The sequence below is a fragment of the Tamandua tetradactyla genome, chromosome 10 (assembly GCF_023851605.1).
Source record: "Tamandua tetradactyla isolate mTamTet1 chromosome 10, mTamTet1.pri, whole genome shotgun sequence".
In the NCBI taxonomy this organism is placed as follows: domain Eukaryota; kingdom Metazoa; phylum Chordata; class Mammalia; order Pilosa; family Myrmecophagidae; genus Tamandua; species Tamandua tetradactyla.
The window spans coordinates 33,575,613-33,593,182 of NC_135336.1; the positions used below are offsets into that span (position 1 = coordinate 33,575,613).

Genomic DNA, 17,570 nt, shown 5'->3' on the forward strand with positions numbered 1-17,570 from the left:
ATGCAATCTTCCCCCTAGAGGAGCCGTGCTACCCTTAAAAGAAACAAATGCTGCTAAAAGTCGCATCTCATTTTGTAATAATGAACAACTGAAAGCGACCTAATTGCCCAGCAATAGGAAAGGGGTTCAGTGTCAGTGCATTTTGAAGCCACTGGAGGGGGTGTTCTAAGGCCACTGATAATGATGAATGTGCTCTAGGGGTGGTGTGGATCAACTAGGAAGGGGCATGAGAGAGCCTACTGGAATGGGATGGGAACGTGGATGGATACATACAGTACATATGAAAAATGCAGCAGGTTGTTCACTTAAGATTAGTGCACTTTGCAAACTTTATGCATTTTATACTCAATAAAAAAGAAAAAGACAATCATGGTCATACGGCCAATGAAAAATGCTTATCATACCATATCATGGGGAGGAAATAAGGACAGAAACTGTATGTTCAGGAGTATCATTACGGCAATGTAAAAATATGAATATGGATAAAGAGTGGAAGGGGAGAATCCAAAATGATAATGGTAGGGGCATGAGGATGGTGGGTTTAGGAGAGACATTATTATTTTGTATATTCTGTATGTACTATGATATAATTATGACAATTTAAAAAAATAGAAGAGGAAGATGATGATAGGAAGTGTAGCTCTGCCCCAATGAGATGACTGCCCAGCCCCCACCTACTCCTCCCCACCTTCCTCACCCATGTCTCCTGGAGCCCGGTCCTGAAATGCGTAGTTGGCAGGGAAGGGCCCCACTGACCTCCCAGAGCCTACCCCCTCCCTGAGCACTCACAGCCTGCTCCCTGGAAGCCTGGCCTTGGCACAAGACGGGTGCTGCCCCTGCCACAAATAAAAGAGGCACCCACTGTCAGGAGGCCTCCAAGACACAGCCCATGGTCAGCTTAGACTCCAGGGGAGACAGTTGGGGACACTCCCTGCCCTTCTCCCCAAGAAAAGAGGATGGTTGCATGACTGTTTCCCAAGAAAACAGGATACTCCCTGCAGCCTCCATTCTCCCATGGAGTGAAGTCCCTCCAGGGCTCTGAGGACCAGAGGGAAGGGAAGGGTCTTTTCTTCTTCTCTATTTCTCACCACTTTCTTCCGAGGACTCACATACCCCAGGGATCCCAGTCGGCTTTGATACAGAAGCATTTCAGAAGTTTGCTGCCTTAGGAATGACCCATAATATTAGGCGCCAACCTCCTGGAACCACGTCATCCACAAGGATCTTAAAGTGAGCATCGAAGTCCAGAGCAGGACCGTCAGAGATAGAGGTCACTGCTGGCATGAGGGAGCAAACTGTGGAAATCTTCTCAAAGTTTAACTTCAAAGACCACTAACGTAGCCTATTCTTTTTAGCATTTTCTTATTCTTTACAGATGGGGCTCCACGAAAAGGGCCAAATCGAAGGCACTTGTAATATTTCCTGGCTAAAGGCTCAGCATATAAGAATGGGCGCTGAGGCAGTGCTGCAGCCTTCAGTAATTTATTTAATCGGTAAAGTCTCATTTTCCCAAATGTGTCATGGGTAGAAATTCGGGTAGTGTGTGTACTGTGCCTAGAACATGGTAGACTCAGATGAGAATCACGTGTAATGGTAATCTGAAGTCTTCTTCATCCTCCTTGGACAAAACTCAGCTTATCTCTCCCTCTTTTCTGTTTTATCACTTTTCATTATATCTATTCAAATGCCAGGTATGTGGAATAGGTCTGACCCTCACAGAAAGTAAGAGGGCGAATCTGGGATGGTGGAGTGTTGGTGACTGAATCTAGTACCCCACAAAAGGCATGTTCAGGTCCCAACCCCTGGTCCTGTGACTGTGAACCCAATTTGAAGATATTATTAGTTAAGGTGTGCCAACACTGAATGCAGGTGGGCCTTAATCCAAGACAGCCAAAGTCCTTATAAGCAAAGGAAATTTGACACAGAAGGAGAAGCCATGAAAAGCTTCCAGAAGCTGGAAGTCAACAGGATCCAAAAGAGAAAGGAGATGATGCCACCATGTGCATTTCCATGTGACAGAATATCCAAGGACCAGGGATTGCCGGGAGCCAGCCCAAGAATGCCAGCCTTTGGGGAGAAAGCATCACCTTCCTGACCCCTTGATTTTGGACTTCTCCTAGCCTCAAAACCATGGGTTGATAAAGTTCCTTTTTTTAAGCCAACTCATCGTATGGTATTTGTTTTAGCAGCTGAGAAACTATCAAAGGGAGGCTCTGTCCAGACCACTATAGCCTGAGTAAATGCTCTGAGGGTCAACTGTGGGAATGGAGGGAGGGAGATGGAGGGAGATGGATGAGCCATTGGCATAAGCAGAGGGTGACCAAGTAGAAGGGCATGGTACGGCCCAGCTCAGGGGCTTCCAGAAGTAGTTCATCCTTGTCAAAAGCGGTGACCACTTCGCGCTCTAAGAAATTCCAGGCATTGCCCCTATTCAGAATGAAGCTTCCCAATAGTACAATGGTCCCTCTGCCAGTGGGATTTTTGGGCAGCTACTATTATCTGATTTGAAATTTCAGCTGCCATGGCACTTTTTATAGTAAGGCTAATGACAAGGGTAATGATGTTGGGAAGTAAGAGAGATGCAGAGAGAAAGAGAGATTGCACCCACAGCAGAGGGGTGAAGGAAGGAGAGCAGCACTCACTAGCTAGCGTCACAGTGGCTGGCACACTTGCCACAGCCCCTGCAGGCATCCGGGCCACACACTGGTACCGTCCCACAGTGTGGTTGTTGAGGGCCATGATGACGAGTGTCCCACGGGTGATAAGAATCCCCAGAGCGTCGTCTGAGCCATTCAACTCCTTGCCGTTCAGGCGCCAGGTGATGTTCATTCCTGGGGGCTCTACCACGCAGCCCAGGATCACCGTCCCTCCAGGCTTCTGGACGGTAGAAACAGGCTGGACAGTGACCTGAGGAACCTCATCTGTAGGAAGTACAGGGATGCAGAAATGAGCTGACAGTTCCAAGAAACCAAGAGCTGGATTTATCAGAAGCTCATCACTGGGCGCCCTTCCAGGCCTGAGCACTGCAGATGATTCGCTTGTTCTCTGAATAACTCCACTGCCCTTGACCCTTTTCCCAACCTGTCCTTGTTTCTGGAAAGTAAGAGGGGCGTGTCAGTGTGATGCAAAGGTGACATCTTAGGCTTGGCATTGGACAGATTCCAGTCTGAATCCCAGGTCCACTACTCCTGAGCCGTGTGACATTTGCCTTCTTGAGTTTCAGTTTTTTTATCTATAAATGGGGCTAATTATACTTGCCTCACAGGGTTATTTTGAGGCTTAGAAACAGTGTGTGTAAATTGCCTGCCATGTCTTATATAATGGTGCTCAATAAAAGACAATAATAATAATTATTATTATTACTGTGAAATATCTTTAGAATAAACACTAAAATACAGTCAATATAATGCTGTTGTGATTACTTCTCATTTTGTATTCTTGAGCATGTGCCTGGATACTAATAGGAATGAAATGTTCTTTGAAATCCAGGAAGAGCTAGGCCTTTTTAAAGTGTTACTGCGGAATGCTTAATGCTTCCATTTTACATTAGGGGCACAACGTTCTTCCAAGCCGGGCAGGCTAAAAAAGGGAAGGAAAGCACTCACTCAAGTCTGCAAAGCAGCCTGCTGTGGCTAAGATGAGGCAGGCAAGTGTGACCTCAGGCCTCTTTCCTCTCTGAATTGTTGTCATCCCACGCAGCATGGTGTATTATTACAGAGGGTCCGAAGTCAGTGTCCCATCAGCCAGGTGCGACACTCTAGGAGACACTGCAGTTTCCTGCAACACTCTGTTGTGAGACAGACAAAGAGAGAAATAGCCACGGTGAGCGTACTGGGTGGAGTAGTGTCCCCAAAACTTTACACCCGCTCAGCATGCGAACTTATCTGGAAACTGGGTCTTTGAGCACGTAATCAGTGAAGTGAAGAGGAGGTCATGCTGGGCTAGGGAGACCCTAAATATGATGACTGGTGTCCTTATAAGAAGGTCATAAGAGACACAGAGTGAAGACAGAGGCAGCAATTGGAGGGAAGCAGCCAGGAGTGCTGGAAGCCACCAGAAGCTTGGAGAGGCAGGGGAGATTCTTCCCCAGAACCTCAGAGGGAGCATGGCCCTCAGACATCTTGATTATTTTAGACTTCTAGCCTCAGAACTGTGAGAGAATTACGTTTCTGTTGTTAGGCGACTCAGTTTGTGCTACTTCTTTATGGCAGCCTTGGGAAGCTAATATAGTAAGAATGCCTGAAATGTCCCCACCATAGTCACGGGGCCTGGGTTTGTCTCTCATTCCCCAGCTTCCATGCTAGTGACATTCAAAGCACAGACTTGCTCATGCTGCTGGAAGGCCAGGGAAACTCTCACCCCATTTTCTGTCTAAAGGAAGCTTTGTAAATTGTCCCCTTGAGCGCTTTCCCTTGAGCTAGAAGGTAATTTTATTCCAGTAAGAATGCTACGGATTTGCCCAGGAGGTTCACAGCAACAAGGACCAAGCAGCACAGGGCACAGTGGGGCCAAGACCTGCAGCCACGTCCAGGGTACGGAGCAGCAAACACCCAGCATGACGCTGGAGAGGTAGAAATCATCTTTATCCTTTGCTGGCGGGAGGCCAGATGTTCTCGGCTGTGCCAACAGTGCAGACTGTTAGGGACAGAACTGTCATGTGAGTAAAACATATGGAATCTCCTTTTCAGGGGCTATTCCTAATGAATGAATCTGAAGGTCTCAGCACCTTGCTAATGATCTACTTTGGCCTCTCCTCACTCCAGCGCTATTCCTATATCCCGGTCAACTTACTTCTTTTCCTGGAACTAACCCAATCCTCACTCAGCTGTCTTTACCTCTGCTCCCCCAAGCACAAACACAGAAAGAAGTCACACATCAGCCAAGGCTCCTCACCTCTCAGGGCATATGCCTCATTTTAGCTTCACTCACTGGCATTCACGTCTCTCAACCACCTGCGTTCTTGACTATTGTTTGGTTGCATCTCTAACCCAAACAGGGAAAGGATATATTCCTTTGGGGTTTTAGCTTGCACTGCACCTCTAGCTGCCTGAATACACAGCTCAGTTCTCAGCCACCCTCTTAACACCCGTCTAGAACTCTGACTCCTCCCTTGCACAGTATTATTACTTCGTGCTTCCCTTAAGCTACCACCCTTAAACGATTCATCGGAATCACATTAGGACAAGTGTATACACGAACACACACATTTCTAGCACAGCCCAAACCAAGATTTTCCTTTTATTATCCATGCTTTTCAGTGACATATTTATAAAATTAGGCAAATATGGTGTACCAAGATCCTTATTAGGCAAAGAAGCATTAGAATGAACTGCAGATAAGATTTAAGGTGATATGCAAATGATCTGGCAGAGGATAAACCCTCCTGAATCATGTGCAGGTGGCAATATTGATAGGATATTTCCAAGAGTGTGTCAAATATTCAGAATATCAATTCTTCTGGACTGATTTACCTAACCAGTGACCTTTCTCAAGACCTCCAGTCACCACTGAAATACACTGGGAAGTAATAAAGCTTTCCAAGTAAGAGATGTGTTCTACTTGCCGGTCTCCGATGTTCTGGCTGCCTATACCTGCTGCCATAAGAGCCGGGCATGAGCCTTTCAACTCCCAGCACTTCAGGCCTGGGGGACTGAAAACTGGGGTTCAAGAATCTTCATCTCTACTAGGTAGTGCCTGGGATTCGCCTCCTCCTCCAAGGCCCTTTGGCCCTTTTGCTTTCCACCTGTTGCTGAGGGGCCATATCCACTCAGTTCAGAAAGCAGCTGCTCTAGAACCTACACAGAGACTAGAAGGACAGCAGCCTCATGCTGCTGCACAAAATATATCTTCCAAGAAAGAGTGCTTTCCCCCTTGATTTTTTTTTTCTTTTTGGCATGGGCAGGCACCGGGAATCGAACCCGGGTCTCTGGCATGGCAGGTGAGAATTCTGCCTGCTGAGCCACCGTGGCCTGCCCTCCCCCTTGGTTTTTATTCCCTTCCTTTGCTTTATGACTTCTATATCAGACGACCTGCAAGGCTCCTGAACTGCTCCGAGAGAGGAAACAGCACATTTTCTAAATGGAATTTGGAAGAAACTTTAAAAAGAAGTTTTTCCAATGTTCTTTCCTGACAAGTTAAAATAATTTCCTGTCTGTGTAGGGAGAGAGCTTTTGTTCTTTTTTCAGACAATTCAGTAACTCAAAGTTGCAATGCTATTGGCAAAGTGAACAAGGGCAGGGATGGTGAGGGACACGGGGACTGCCCGCTACTACGAACAGGGACACCACTAAGCTCTTTGCACAGCTCTTTTCATTTCCACCTCAACCCTACAAGGTGGGAACTCTTATCTCCGATTTACAGGTGAAGAAATTGTATTCCAGAAGCTTAAATAACGACCATGGTCACATCACTGTAGGCCTGGATAGAAACCCAGCTTGGGCAGACTCCAAGGTTTTGTGTCTTCAGCCACAATATTATTCCTGCTTTCCCAACCTTTTCTGTCAGACCTGTGCACCCAACAGGTGCTTAACAAACACAGCTGGAATAAGGGTGATGTAGAACAGTAAGGAATTTTAACAGTGATTTCCAGAGAAAAAAATCTGTTAATATGTTTCCAAACCAAAACCAAAAAGCAAGATTTGGTGTCTTCAATTTTCCAGTTCTCATTTTAGTTCTCTAATTTACTTTTCCCCAGTTAAAAAAAAAATGTATTTATGGAGAACACTTTATGTTCTCAGTCCTTTGATTTTGGGGAACTAGCCTGTTCCTAGCCTGCCCCAGTTTCCCCACTTGTTTAAGAGATTGATAACAACTGTTCATTCCCCGTCTGACAAATGTGCTGAAAGGGCAAAACATTCTGCAAAGAGGGAAGAACGGAGGAAGGAAGGAAGGAAGAGAAAAAGGGAGGGAGACAGAGAGTGAATACAAAGTAATAAAAGGCAAAAAGAAAAGAGCAGAAGACCTAGAGAGAGGGACAAGAGAGCAGTTATCTGAGCACAGGGCGGCTACAGAGGTGTTTGGGTTGTAAAGTTGACAAAGGTTTTACTGAGGAAATTCAGCCCAGACCCCCTCCTGCTTAACGAGAATCAGCCAAACAATTCCTATTACTCCTGCACCTCAGTAATTTATAAGCTTCAAAATGGAAACAGATCCCACTACTGCTGCCAGCCATCAACCTGCTTTTACAAAAGCAACAAGGAGAAAAGAATGTAGCTAGGGAGGGAGAAGGGGCAAGAGGAAGCAGGTATCCTAAGAGGGAGAGAGGAGTTAACTCATTAGTCCCCACAACAGAATTGCAAGCAGGTACTATTTTAATGACCTCAAAACAGGACATGGGTGGTAGAATTCACATAAGAGCAGAACTGTGACCCCCACCCCCGCAAAAAAAAAAAGAGAGAGAGAGAAAGAAAAAGAAAAAAATGGGAGCTATGTGGTCATTGGAGGTATGATAAATTTTATTTAGGAGCTGGGGAAATTGAGTGACTTCCTGGAGCAAGATAGCTAGTAAGGTTGGTCTGGAAAGACAATTTGAAAGATTTAGGTAAGTGAGAACTTTGCTTTAAAGATTTAAAAAATAAAATAAAAAATAGAAAAGCTACTAAGGTCTAAATTGGAGTATCTAACTACATTGTAATTTTGTTCCAATGTGAAGTGAACAAGGTCCAATTTCAAAGCTGGGTGATGGCACCAGTTAGGTCTGTTATTTTTCTGGGCAAGCAGTATGCCATATATTTGGATGAGAAAAAAAGAAAGTAGATGCTTCTTAGTTTCTATGCATTTTCTTGGAAAAGTAGGAGAATGTTTTTTAAAAAGTCAAAAGCAAAGAAAAAATGAGCTCTTGCCACGAATTCCACATTGAGGTGTAGGTACTTGCCTTTTGGAAGGAAAAATAAAAGAAAAGCAAATGTGTCTGAGAAGTTGAACCGCTGACATACATATTCCCAATGAAACAATCTCCTCCAAAAAAGACGTTTCTGAAACTTTCCAAAAACAACAACAATAAAACACACTTCTGGAGTTGAGAGCAAGCATGAGAAATTGTAGCCTCAGAGTATTTTTTGAGAAAGTTACAAACAACTGAGAGTCAATCATTGGCAGGGGAAGGCCAAGCCCGCCTCCTCCCAGGGGACCAGAAAAGGAGCGAGACCCCAGCACCAGGTCAGGGCTCTTCCCTGAGCGCTGCGCTGCAGTCCCTCTACCTGTGCCAGGAAGGGAAGCTTCAATGAACTCAAATACAATTCACACTCCAGATGGGCTGGATAGGAGGGAGAGTTATTTGGCCGACATCCTGAAGAGACTTTTTAAAAAACATTCATCTAATGGTGAGACCAAGATCTAAGTCTTTTGTTCCACTGACTGAAATGGGCTGGCTTAGCTGCATGGAGAAAATAATTACTCCTTCCCCAAATTCCATTTTTTTTTATAAGTTCCCATTTTCATATATTATCTGAAACTTAGAGTAAAATATACCTGAGACACTTGGGTTTGAGAAAAAAATAATGTCCCAGTTATTTATGCAAGCAGAGAAAACTTTGCTCCTAGCAGAAGAATGCTCATCGTGCCACAGAGAGGGAAACGGGGGAAATATTAGAGAAATAACTGAATTTAATTCTCAAAGGGCTATCGCTTCTAGGCCTTTTGGCTAAGATCAAGTACAATTCTCAGAAGGCTGAAAATGTGACTTTAGATAGTCTTAAGAGAAGGAAATTTTTTAAAGGTTATTTTTACTTAAAAAGATATGCACAACTTGGGTGATAAGTGGAGACCAGAAATTTTTTTCAAGTATATGCTTTCAACCACACATCTCCAAGATATGGGAACATGTGCAGTAAGCCTAGAGAATCAAAGCTTTTCAAGTTTGGCCATAGTCGAGGCAGGAAAAGAGCAGAGCTTGTTGGAAAGATAATCTTACATAGCAAAGCAATAAAAGATTGCAAACACAAAACAAAAAAAGAGTCAAGGCTGAAAAAAAAAAAAAGATGTACACAGACCTACTTAAAGAGAAACAATTTGAATTAGGGGGAGTCTCAGAGAAAACAGAATAACAGCCTAGAATTCTGCCTAACATATAGAGTGTTATAAACAAGGAAAGCAAGGCTCAGAGACGCTAAGTGATCTGCTGAAGGTCTCACAGCTCACTGAATGAGATTTGGGGCCACAAATCAGGTCTTTTGGGTCCTCCAGTGCTCTTCCCACTAGCTCACCACTGCTTCCCAGCAAAAGTGTTTCTGGAGCCATATTACCCAACTGTTTGTTGACTTTAGAACTAATTTTAGAATATTTCTAAATTTACTTTCTTATGCATAAAATTGTTAACTGGATCATTATCTGTAACAGTGACTTCCTGTGTAATCCTTTTCAATCCTTTTACTATTTCCGTCCTAAATAGAACACTTTCCTACTGTTTAGGACAAAATCCCTTCGATTTATCTTCCAGAGCAGTGCTGCCCAACAGAACTTACTGCAATGATGGATGGAATTGATTTCTACCTATGTAGTCCAAAACAGTAGCCACTAGCTACGTAGGCTATCGGATATTTGAAATATGTCTTGTGTGGATGAAAAATTCTTTATTTCATTTCATTTTAATTTCAAGAGCTGCATACAGAGAGTATTTCCCACGTTGGACGGCATAGCTCTAGACTAATATTGGGAAAATCTACCCAGAACCACAGATGTCAAACAAGGGAGACTAACATAACAATGTTTTAATCTTCTTAAGTATAAGCCATGCCCTAGCCAGCCTCTAAATCAATTTTACCTTCATCTTTTCCTAGATTTTGTATATTTCTTGTATTAAGAGCTATGTGTACTGTGATTTTTAAAGTATTATAATATTGGGAAGAAGCAAAGTCACTGCGCTCTACCACATACAAGGCAATATGCAAGGAACTCTGAGTACTAGAAAATAGAGTTCAGTCCTGAAGAGCTTAAAGCCATTTTTGGCTCAAATGTCAGCTATTGCTCAGCAAATATCCATTAGGTTCTCTTCATTTCCCAGCGTCCTCTGCAGTTAGTTTAGGGCCATGAGACTAGTTCAGCTAATAAGATGTAATGGGTCACTTTGGGGCAAGGTTGGAAGTGCTAGGGAGCCTCTTCCATCTGTCCTGGTGAGCTTGAAGATCCCATGTTCCAGAAGGCTTAGCTATACGACGGGAGAGCGCAGCTCAGCCTGTGACACGAGGAGCAATAAGCTCCCATTGCACAAAACCTCTGAAATTTTGGGATTACTTTATATAACATTTTAGTGTTCTTTATAGCTAAACTCATCACCAATCAGTAATAAAGGGGAAAGGACAGATAAGAGCAAAGGGAAGAGCTCTTTTTTCAATTTCACGTCTTTGGGAAAGGTTTTTTGGATATAGGGTTTGAGAGTGGGCCTTCTGAGAGATGCAAATGTAAGGAGGAAGGTTCTGCAAGAAGATAAGCATGGGCCCCGTGGAAAAGCAGTTTTCCTGTTTGGAGGGTGGTGCTTCAGGCAACTTGGCTAAGACAGAATGCTTATCTTGAAACTTCTTTGATCTTGCTCCCTTGTGAGTAGAATATTATGGGCGAATACCCCTAATACATGTGCATTTCCTTATAAATGCATGTACTACTGAACTAAAATAGGTACAGTATAAAATTATAAAATGTCTATGCATGGTATATGGTAATCTTGTATTTTATGCATGATTGTTCTGTAAACCTACAACTTCTCTAATAAAAATAAATAAATAAACAGAAGAACCTGCCAGATAATCCAAAGATAAATAGATAGACAGACGGATAGGGTAAATAAGAAAAACAGAATATTTTAAAAGATGAGGCAAAAATGAAATGCCCTGTTTTAATGACTTGTTAATCATGATTGTTTTATAACATCATTAGCTAAGACCTTAAGACAGAAAGTACACTTAGGTCGGGGCTTATCATTAATGATGAAGACATAATCTCTCTTAAATAGTATGCTTGAGTGTCAATTATTTTATTGACTTTTCCTCAGATGTGATCCTATTCTCCTTCTTACTCTCTAGTATAGCTTGCAAAGGGTCGGCTGGGCTGTTTTCTTCCTGTTTGCATGTATGTGGATTATCAGCATTCTCTTCAAACACTGTTTCTTTACAGGGATCTCCTTAAGCCACTTGTCCTTTTGTGAGAGTTAATTTAGTTAAAACTAAATAATGTAATCTGTAAATCCACTTAACCTTGAGCAGGGGAACTGGTGAGTGAAGGAACAAATGAGTGAGGTCCCCACGTGGAGGCGGTCCCTGGGGCGCTGAGGTGTCACAGGAAGCCTGACGGGAACTGAGGCACCACCGTCCATCCCTGTATTGAATACTTTGAAAGCCGCATGTCTTTTCCGAGCCCTTTTTAGATGAAAATCAACATTAATTACGAGAGTTGCTAATATTTTCTTTCAGTGCCCGAAAGGAATTTTGTCTATTTCCCCTGGGGAGCTTGCACTCCACTTTGGGGACAAGTATCCTAGAAGAAGGAAAAGGGGCAGGCAAGAGAGGAAATTGAGATTAGGTCATGCTATGGAAGGCCAGGAAAAAAGGTTTGAAATGAACAAAATAGACAGTGGTACTGAATAAGCAAAGGGAATATGGTTAAAAGTGGTAATTTGGGGAGAATAGTAAAACCTCATTCTTTCTCACCGAACCCAAAATTCATAACAAACTGTTAACACGGACAGTGCCTATTTCCACTCAGGCAGGTGTGACACCCCTCGTCATCAAAGTGAGGGGAAAGAAAAGGAGGTGTCTCTCACAGAGAGACGGCACATCTGGCTTCTGAGTAAAGGGAAGGTCTTACGTTTTGATTTGCCCACTGGTAAAACACATTTACTCCTCTCCCACCTTCACCATTTGAGGAAAAACTTAACTCAGGCCGATGCTGAAAACTACAGGGGAGGCTCATTTCTTCGCCACATATACCCCTTCCTGAAAGTGGCCTCATTTCTTTAAAGATATTTTTAAAAATAAAGAGAGAGAGAGAGAGAGCTACTTCCTTTCTTCTACATTCCCTCCTCAAGTCCCCTACCCCTATTCCAAATAAATCCAATTTGACAACCCTGCTAATTGGATAATGCAGCTCCTACACTCCTAGAAGGCCGCCCCCTTTTCTTTCTTTTTTTTTTTTGTTTTTGTTTTTGGAGGGCTCAAAACAGGGTGATTGTGCTGTTCTTTAACACGAATTCCATCTGCTTTATTTCTCTCTCTCTCCATTCAACACTCCTCTTGAATATTTATGAAGCTTTCCCTCCTTTCCAATCCCCTCTTCTACCCAATTCCATCCTCTTTCCTCCTTCCACCTCCCTTCCTCCCCCCTGCCTCCTCTCCCTTCTCTCAGAGTTGCCACAAAACCCTTCCAATGCCCCCATCCTTGCTTTAGATAAACACAGGCAGTGTCAAGTGTGAGGAGTAGGGGGAGGTGGGGGAGGGGTTCAACTGCCAGTCAAGCCCTCTGGCCTTCAATGAGGCCCGGGGGCCTCCCCTAATCTGCTGCATGCTTGCCATATGGGGGCTGGGTTGCCCTGGGAAACACTAACAGGCAGAACAGAGCTTAATAGAGTCCATATTCATTGTAATGCAGTGAGATAGCTCAAGGCACCACTGCCCTACAGGCCAGTTTCATTCTTCTGTTTCTCACTTTCTTTCTGGTTTTTCTCCCCTTTTCTTTCTTTCTTTCTTTCAAAGGGACCATGTCCTCAGAGAGCTCTAATTTGGAGAGGCCGGGGTGGCCAAAAGGCTGGACTTCGGGGTTAGGAGTGAGAAAGGTGATGATGATATTGGAGGAGGGGAAGGGTTGCAGTTGTGGGGAGAGTTGAGAAGTGGGAGCTCCCAGGAGACCAAAAGGGAAAGTGGGGTGCAATACTTACACAGAGGAAGGAGCACGTGGTATTGTGTGTGTCTACACAAGTGTGTGCACACTTGAGTATGCACATGTGAAAGAGCAGGTGGATGGAGATGAGGGTGGTCTTTGGGGGTCTGAACCTAGAAGAGGACACCCATCAGGGCCTTGTGGGTTGTAAACCTTCTTATTTAGCCAGCCACCTATACCTAATTATCTCTGAAACTCTCTCCTGACTGCCCCCTACCCCCACCCCTCTTCTCAGCATCTCCAATCTTAACCAATTTAAGGCCATTAAAGGCAGTGACACTTACCTCCCCAGGGTGCCAGGCCTGCGGCCAACTCCCAGCTCTCCATGATTGCCTTGAAAGGTGTTGCAAAGGTATGAAATCACTTTAGAAATAAATCCCTGCAAGGAAAAAAGACCTACCAGCCTGTGGGTTCTGGTCCACTTTCTCCTCTGGCTAGCCTGGCTGGGTGAGAGAGCGAGTCCTGGCATCTACAGCCAATTTAAGAGCATAATGGGCCTCTTAGCACTAAAGACCTGAGCTGTGGGTGTTAGGCCTTGTCACTTCTGCTAGCTGTGAGACATGAAGCCCCTGAGGTCTGAGTTGATCTTCCCCCAGGCCTAAAAGCAAGGTAGGGGAGTAGAGCATGGAATGGGAATGATGGATAGTATGTTTCTCTTCACTGCTCAGAAAAACTAAAGGACAGACACATGACAGAATTCTTCAAAGAATAAGGAGTCGGTTTCCTAAATTGTGCAACATAAAGCTGTTTATTTTGTGACTGTAAAAATCATAAACTTAAAATCAAGATAGAGAATAAAAGCAAAGAAAAACTATAAGAACTTTCACATACTCTCCCGTGGTTGAAATTTTAATCCTATGGTGTCTGGCACATAGAAAGAGCATGATAAATGGCTGCTCAGTGAATGAATAGATATGTTCCTATAGTCTTACTATTGCTGAAACTTGAAACTCAATTGACAACCACAGTTGGGGCTGGAGTAGGGGGAAACGGCTTTAGCAGAAGAAGCAAACAGCTCCTGGAAAAGGTGCAGCGAAACTCCTGCCACAGTGATGTGAGTGTCCTACAGGGTTTGGTTACTCACCTCCTCTTGCCCAAAATCAGGTAGGCTAAGTCAGCTAAGTCAGATAAAATTGCCTAAACCAAGGTAGATACTGCACTGGTTTCATGCTTTTGTTTTTGCCTTCCAAATTTGTTATCTTCCACTTTCTTTGCTCTTATCACACAAGATGCAACATGAATCTATCTGTGGTTTCCTAGCTTAACCCAAGTCCCTATATCCCATCTGCCCTGCAGAGAATTGCGTACAATTTCAATTCTTGCTCTAAAACCTTAAAAGCATTTGGTCATCAGAAATGCTACCCAGCAACCACCCTCAGCAGCATAGCCACCTCTATCCATTAGGGAGGCGTAAAGGCAATACCACCTCCCTGATGACTTCCAAATCTTGCAGAAGCCAGAGCAGGTGAAGACATACAAGAAAGCGGGGTCTCCCAGGACTGTGAGAGCACTGCCCCTCCCTGCAGGAGAAATCTTTCTCTCTTAGTACTTTTTTTCTTCCTTGTAGCCCTATATTCTGGGCTGTTTTGATTCCAGCATGATGTATCTGTTACAAAGGGCAGTGGGGATGCCTGCAGGTCCATGGCCAATCGGTCTTGGAGAAGCTAAGCTCTTCTCAGCCTTCCTGCCATGAGCATCCTGGTCAGTGAGCTTCCACGTCAGGAGCCCTTCCACCAAGTATGTTCTGACCCTCGTGGCAAGTGCATGCAAGCCATGTTGGCTGTGAACATATAGGGGTGGACAGAAATCTCCTTGCACAAGGAATATAGGCATTGAGAGGACGTAATGGGAGCCAGGATGGCCTTCTAATCAGAGAAGCAGGAACAGTGAAGCTATTCCAGTCTCAACCAAACCCTTGCCTTTATTTTCACTGTCCAGAAGACACCCATTATGACCAGCTTATAGAACTCAAACTCATCTACTCTTCCCCTAAACCATGAAAAGTTTTACTACCCACTCAGCTCTCAATCTTGTACTCATCCTTGACTCTCCCTGATTCCCGACCTCAGTATCTGATTATCTTATGGACTCTAAGTCTGACACAAGCAGCACCAGCCAAGAGAAATATAATGCAAGCCATCTACATAAGTTTAAGTTTTCTAGCAGCTACATTTAAAAACCAGGTGAAATTAATCTTAATATTTTCATTTATCATAATCTGCCTAGAATATTATCATTTCAACATGCAATCAATGTAAACATTATTAATGGCATGTTTTTGCATTTTGTTTTAAACTAAGTCTTCTAAAACCAGAGTGTATTTTGCAGCACATCTCAATTTGGAGTAGCTGCATTTCAAGTGTTCAAAAGCCACATGTGCTAGTGGCTACTGACTGTATTAGACAGTGCAGGTCTAGAGCTCTCAAACTTTCTCCCTGGCTCTCCCCTTTCTCCATCTAATCAGCCTCCACATTGTCACCTGCCATCTTTCTAGAACATCAAGCTCAACCAAACAAAGATAATAAATGGGCAGCTACCACTCATTGAGCAAGCACCTCCTATAAGCCAGGTACCTTCCAAAATTCATCTAATTTTCTATCCTTCTCGCAATGGCCCTGCAAGGAAGGTGCATGAGCATCTCATTTTACAGAAAGGAAAACCAAGGCTCAGAGAAATTAAATATTTTGTCTAGCAGCACACAGACTGATTATCACAGAGTCAGGATTTGGGCCCTATCTGCCTGATGCTAAAACCCTTTAGTTCTTTTCACTCTACCATGATACTTTAAGTAAACTGTGGCATAATAATTGATGGACTACTATGAAAACTATAAAGATCAAGTAGCTACATGCAAAATCTCTTAAATATTTTAAGGAAAAACAGTATAGATCCAATTTTGTAAAAAGCACGTGAGCATTTGGGTGAGGCCTGGAAGGGAAAATGAAAAAATAAAAGCATTTGATTTGAAAACGTAGAGGAATTCTAGGTGATTTCATTTTTTCCCTTTTGAGATCAGTTCAAACAAAGAAATGGTCCCACCTTTGATAGTTCCCCAACTGAGTCAGTTCAATGAAGGTTCAAACTCCATCCCTTAACCTTCTAGGTTCTTTATAACTGGACTCAGTCAACCTTGGTTGCACATGCTGTTTCCTCTACCTGAACCACCTTTCCCTTCTTCCTTTATTCCACCTAAGGAACTCCTAATTATCCATCAAAACATACCCCAAACTTCACGTTTTGTAAGAAACCTTCTACGACTCTTCCTCATTCCAGTTTCCCCTACATTTTGTATACCTATCATGATCCTTTCCACATTGTCTTAGAGGTTTTGATCATATATCTGCCCATATGTGCCTCTTTCCTCTTCCCTACAACCCCTGACTATATACTTCTTGAAGGCAGCGATGTGTCTATTTATCTTGGTAATCCTAGCACCTAGAAAAAGAAAAGCCTTAGTACATCATAGGGATTCGTTCAATGATTTGTGAATCCAAAAAATTTGAGATTGAGAAGGAATTTGAATCTACCCCATGAACGTGTTAAAAGGGATGCCTAGAGAGAGACACACTGTTATTCGTGGTAGAAAAACACACACACCCAGATAAACCCCTTAGTTTAAAAAAAAATGACTCTGTGGCCTTTATTTTCCTAAATGAAATGATCCCAGATCAGTGGGGACAGTCCTGGAGGAGAGGGCCAGGCTGCCTGACAGAAGACAGTGCCACCCAGATGTTCCTATGGCTTGGGGTTTCGTTTGAGAAGCTTCTTTGTTTTCCTTCTAATCTGTTCCCCTCCCAAAACACCAAACTAAGCTTGAGGCTTTAGGTTTCCTACAGCAACTGGACTGCAGGAGAATTGACTATAGGATGATACTGTGACTATCTCAATACCACCATGGCCTTGAGCTGAAGGGTGGAAGGAGGCAGGGAGAAGAAGGGAAGAAAGAGGGAGAGATGAGAAAGGAAAAGAAGGTTTAGACGTGTACAGATTAAGAAAAAAGAGCTTGGGGAGGGAAGGTGGGATGAGAGCAGAGATGTGACAAAGAAACTATTTACTAAGCTCCTATTCACATAATTATCACTTTTAATCCTCACGGTCCCGGGGATTTCCCTGTCCCCATTTTAGTGATGAAGAGAGATGTTGTCAAAACCCTTTCTTGATGCTTTGTCACGCAAGCATTTTAGGACTCAACTCAAAATCGTACTTACAGACATAGCTTCCCTACTAAATAACATTGTTGGAACTCAGCAGGATTAGCTATTAAAAACCATGAGCCTTGGGTTTGGATATGGGCTCTGCCACTCTTACTAGGGCAAGGTATTCAATCTCTTCGAGGCTCAGTACAAATGTGAAAACGAGAATAATACCTACTTAGCCGAGCCGCTGAGAAGAGTAAATGAGATAACATGAGAAAGCAGCCTGGCACACAGCAAATATGTAACAATTTTGGGAGGAGGCTATCTGGAATTTTTCTACTGAAAGCCCTTTGCTGGATATCTAATTTCATACAGTGATATTGCCACCTGGTGGGCTTTCAAATTAATGTCCTTTAAGATTTAAAGACGTTGCATTTTAGCAACTCTAGACACACATGATATCATCTCTTGGCTCTTTCCTTATATACTGTGAAAAATTAAGCAATGGGCTGACTTTGCTGCTCTATACACATGTCAGAAGTTCAAGAAATATTCTTTGTTGAACAAAAA

General features: G+C 43.4%; 1 protein-coding gene across 3 annotated transcripts in view; it reads right to left on the reverse strand.

Moving 5' to 3' along the window:
• Positions 1 to 17,570, reverse strand: part of BOC (BOC cell adhesion associated, oncogene regulated) — a 79,320-nt gene that overhangs the window by 38,404 nt on the left and 23,346 nt on the right. For 2 of the 3 annotated variants that reach the window (XM_077118368.1, XM_077118369.1), the window contains exons 3-4: positions 3,606 to 3,787; positions 2,643 to 2,921 (exon numbers count right to left, since the gene is read on the reverse strand). In XM_077118368.1, the coding sequence (XP_076974483.1) occupies positions 2,643 to 2,921; positions 3,606 to 3,702 (376 nt within the window). In that variant the 5' untranslated portion in view covers positions 3,703 to 3,787. Of the gene's footprint in view, positions 1 to 2,642; positions 2,922 to 3,605; positions 3,788 to 13,148; positions 15,181 to 17,570 lie in introns of those variants that run through there. The other variant, XM_077118370.1, reaches the window with a different exon arrangement.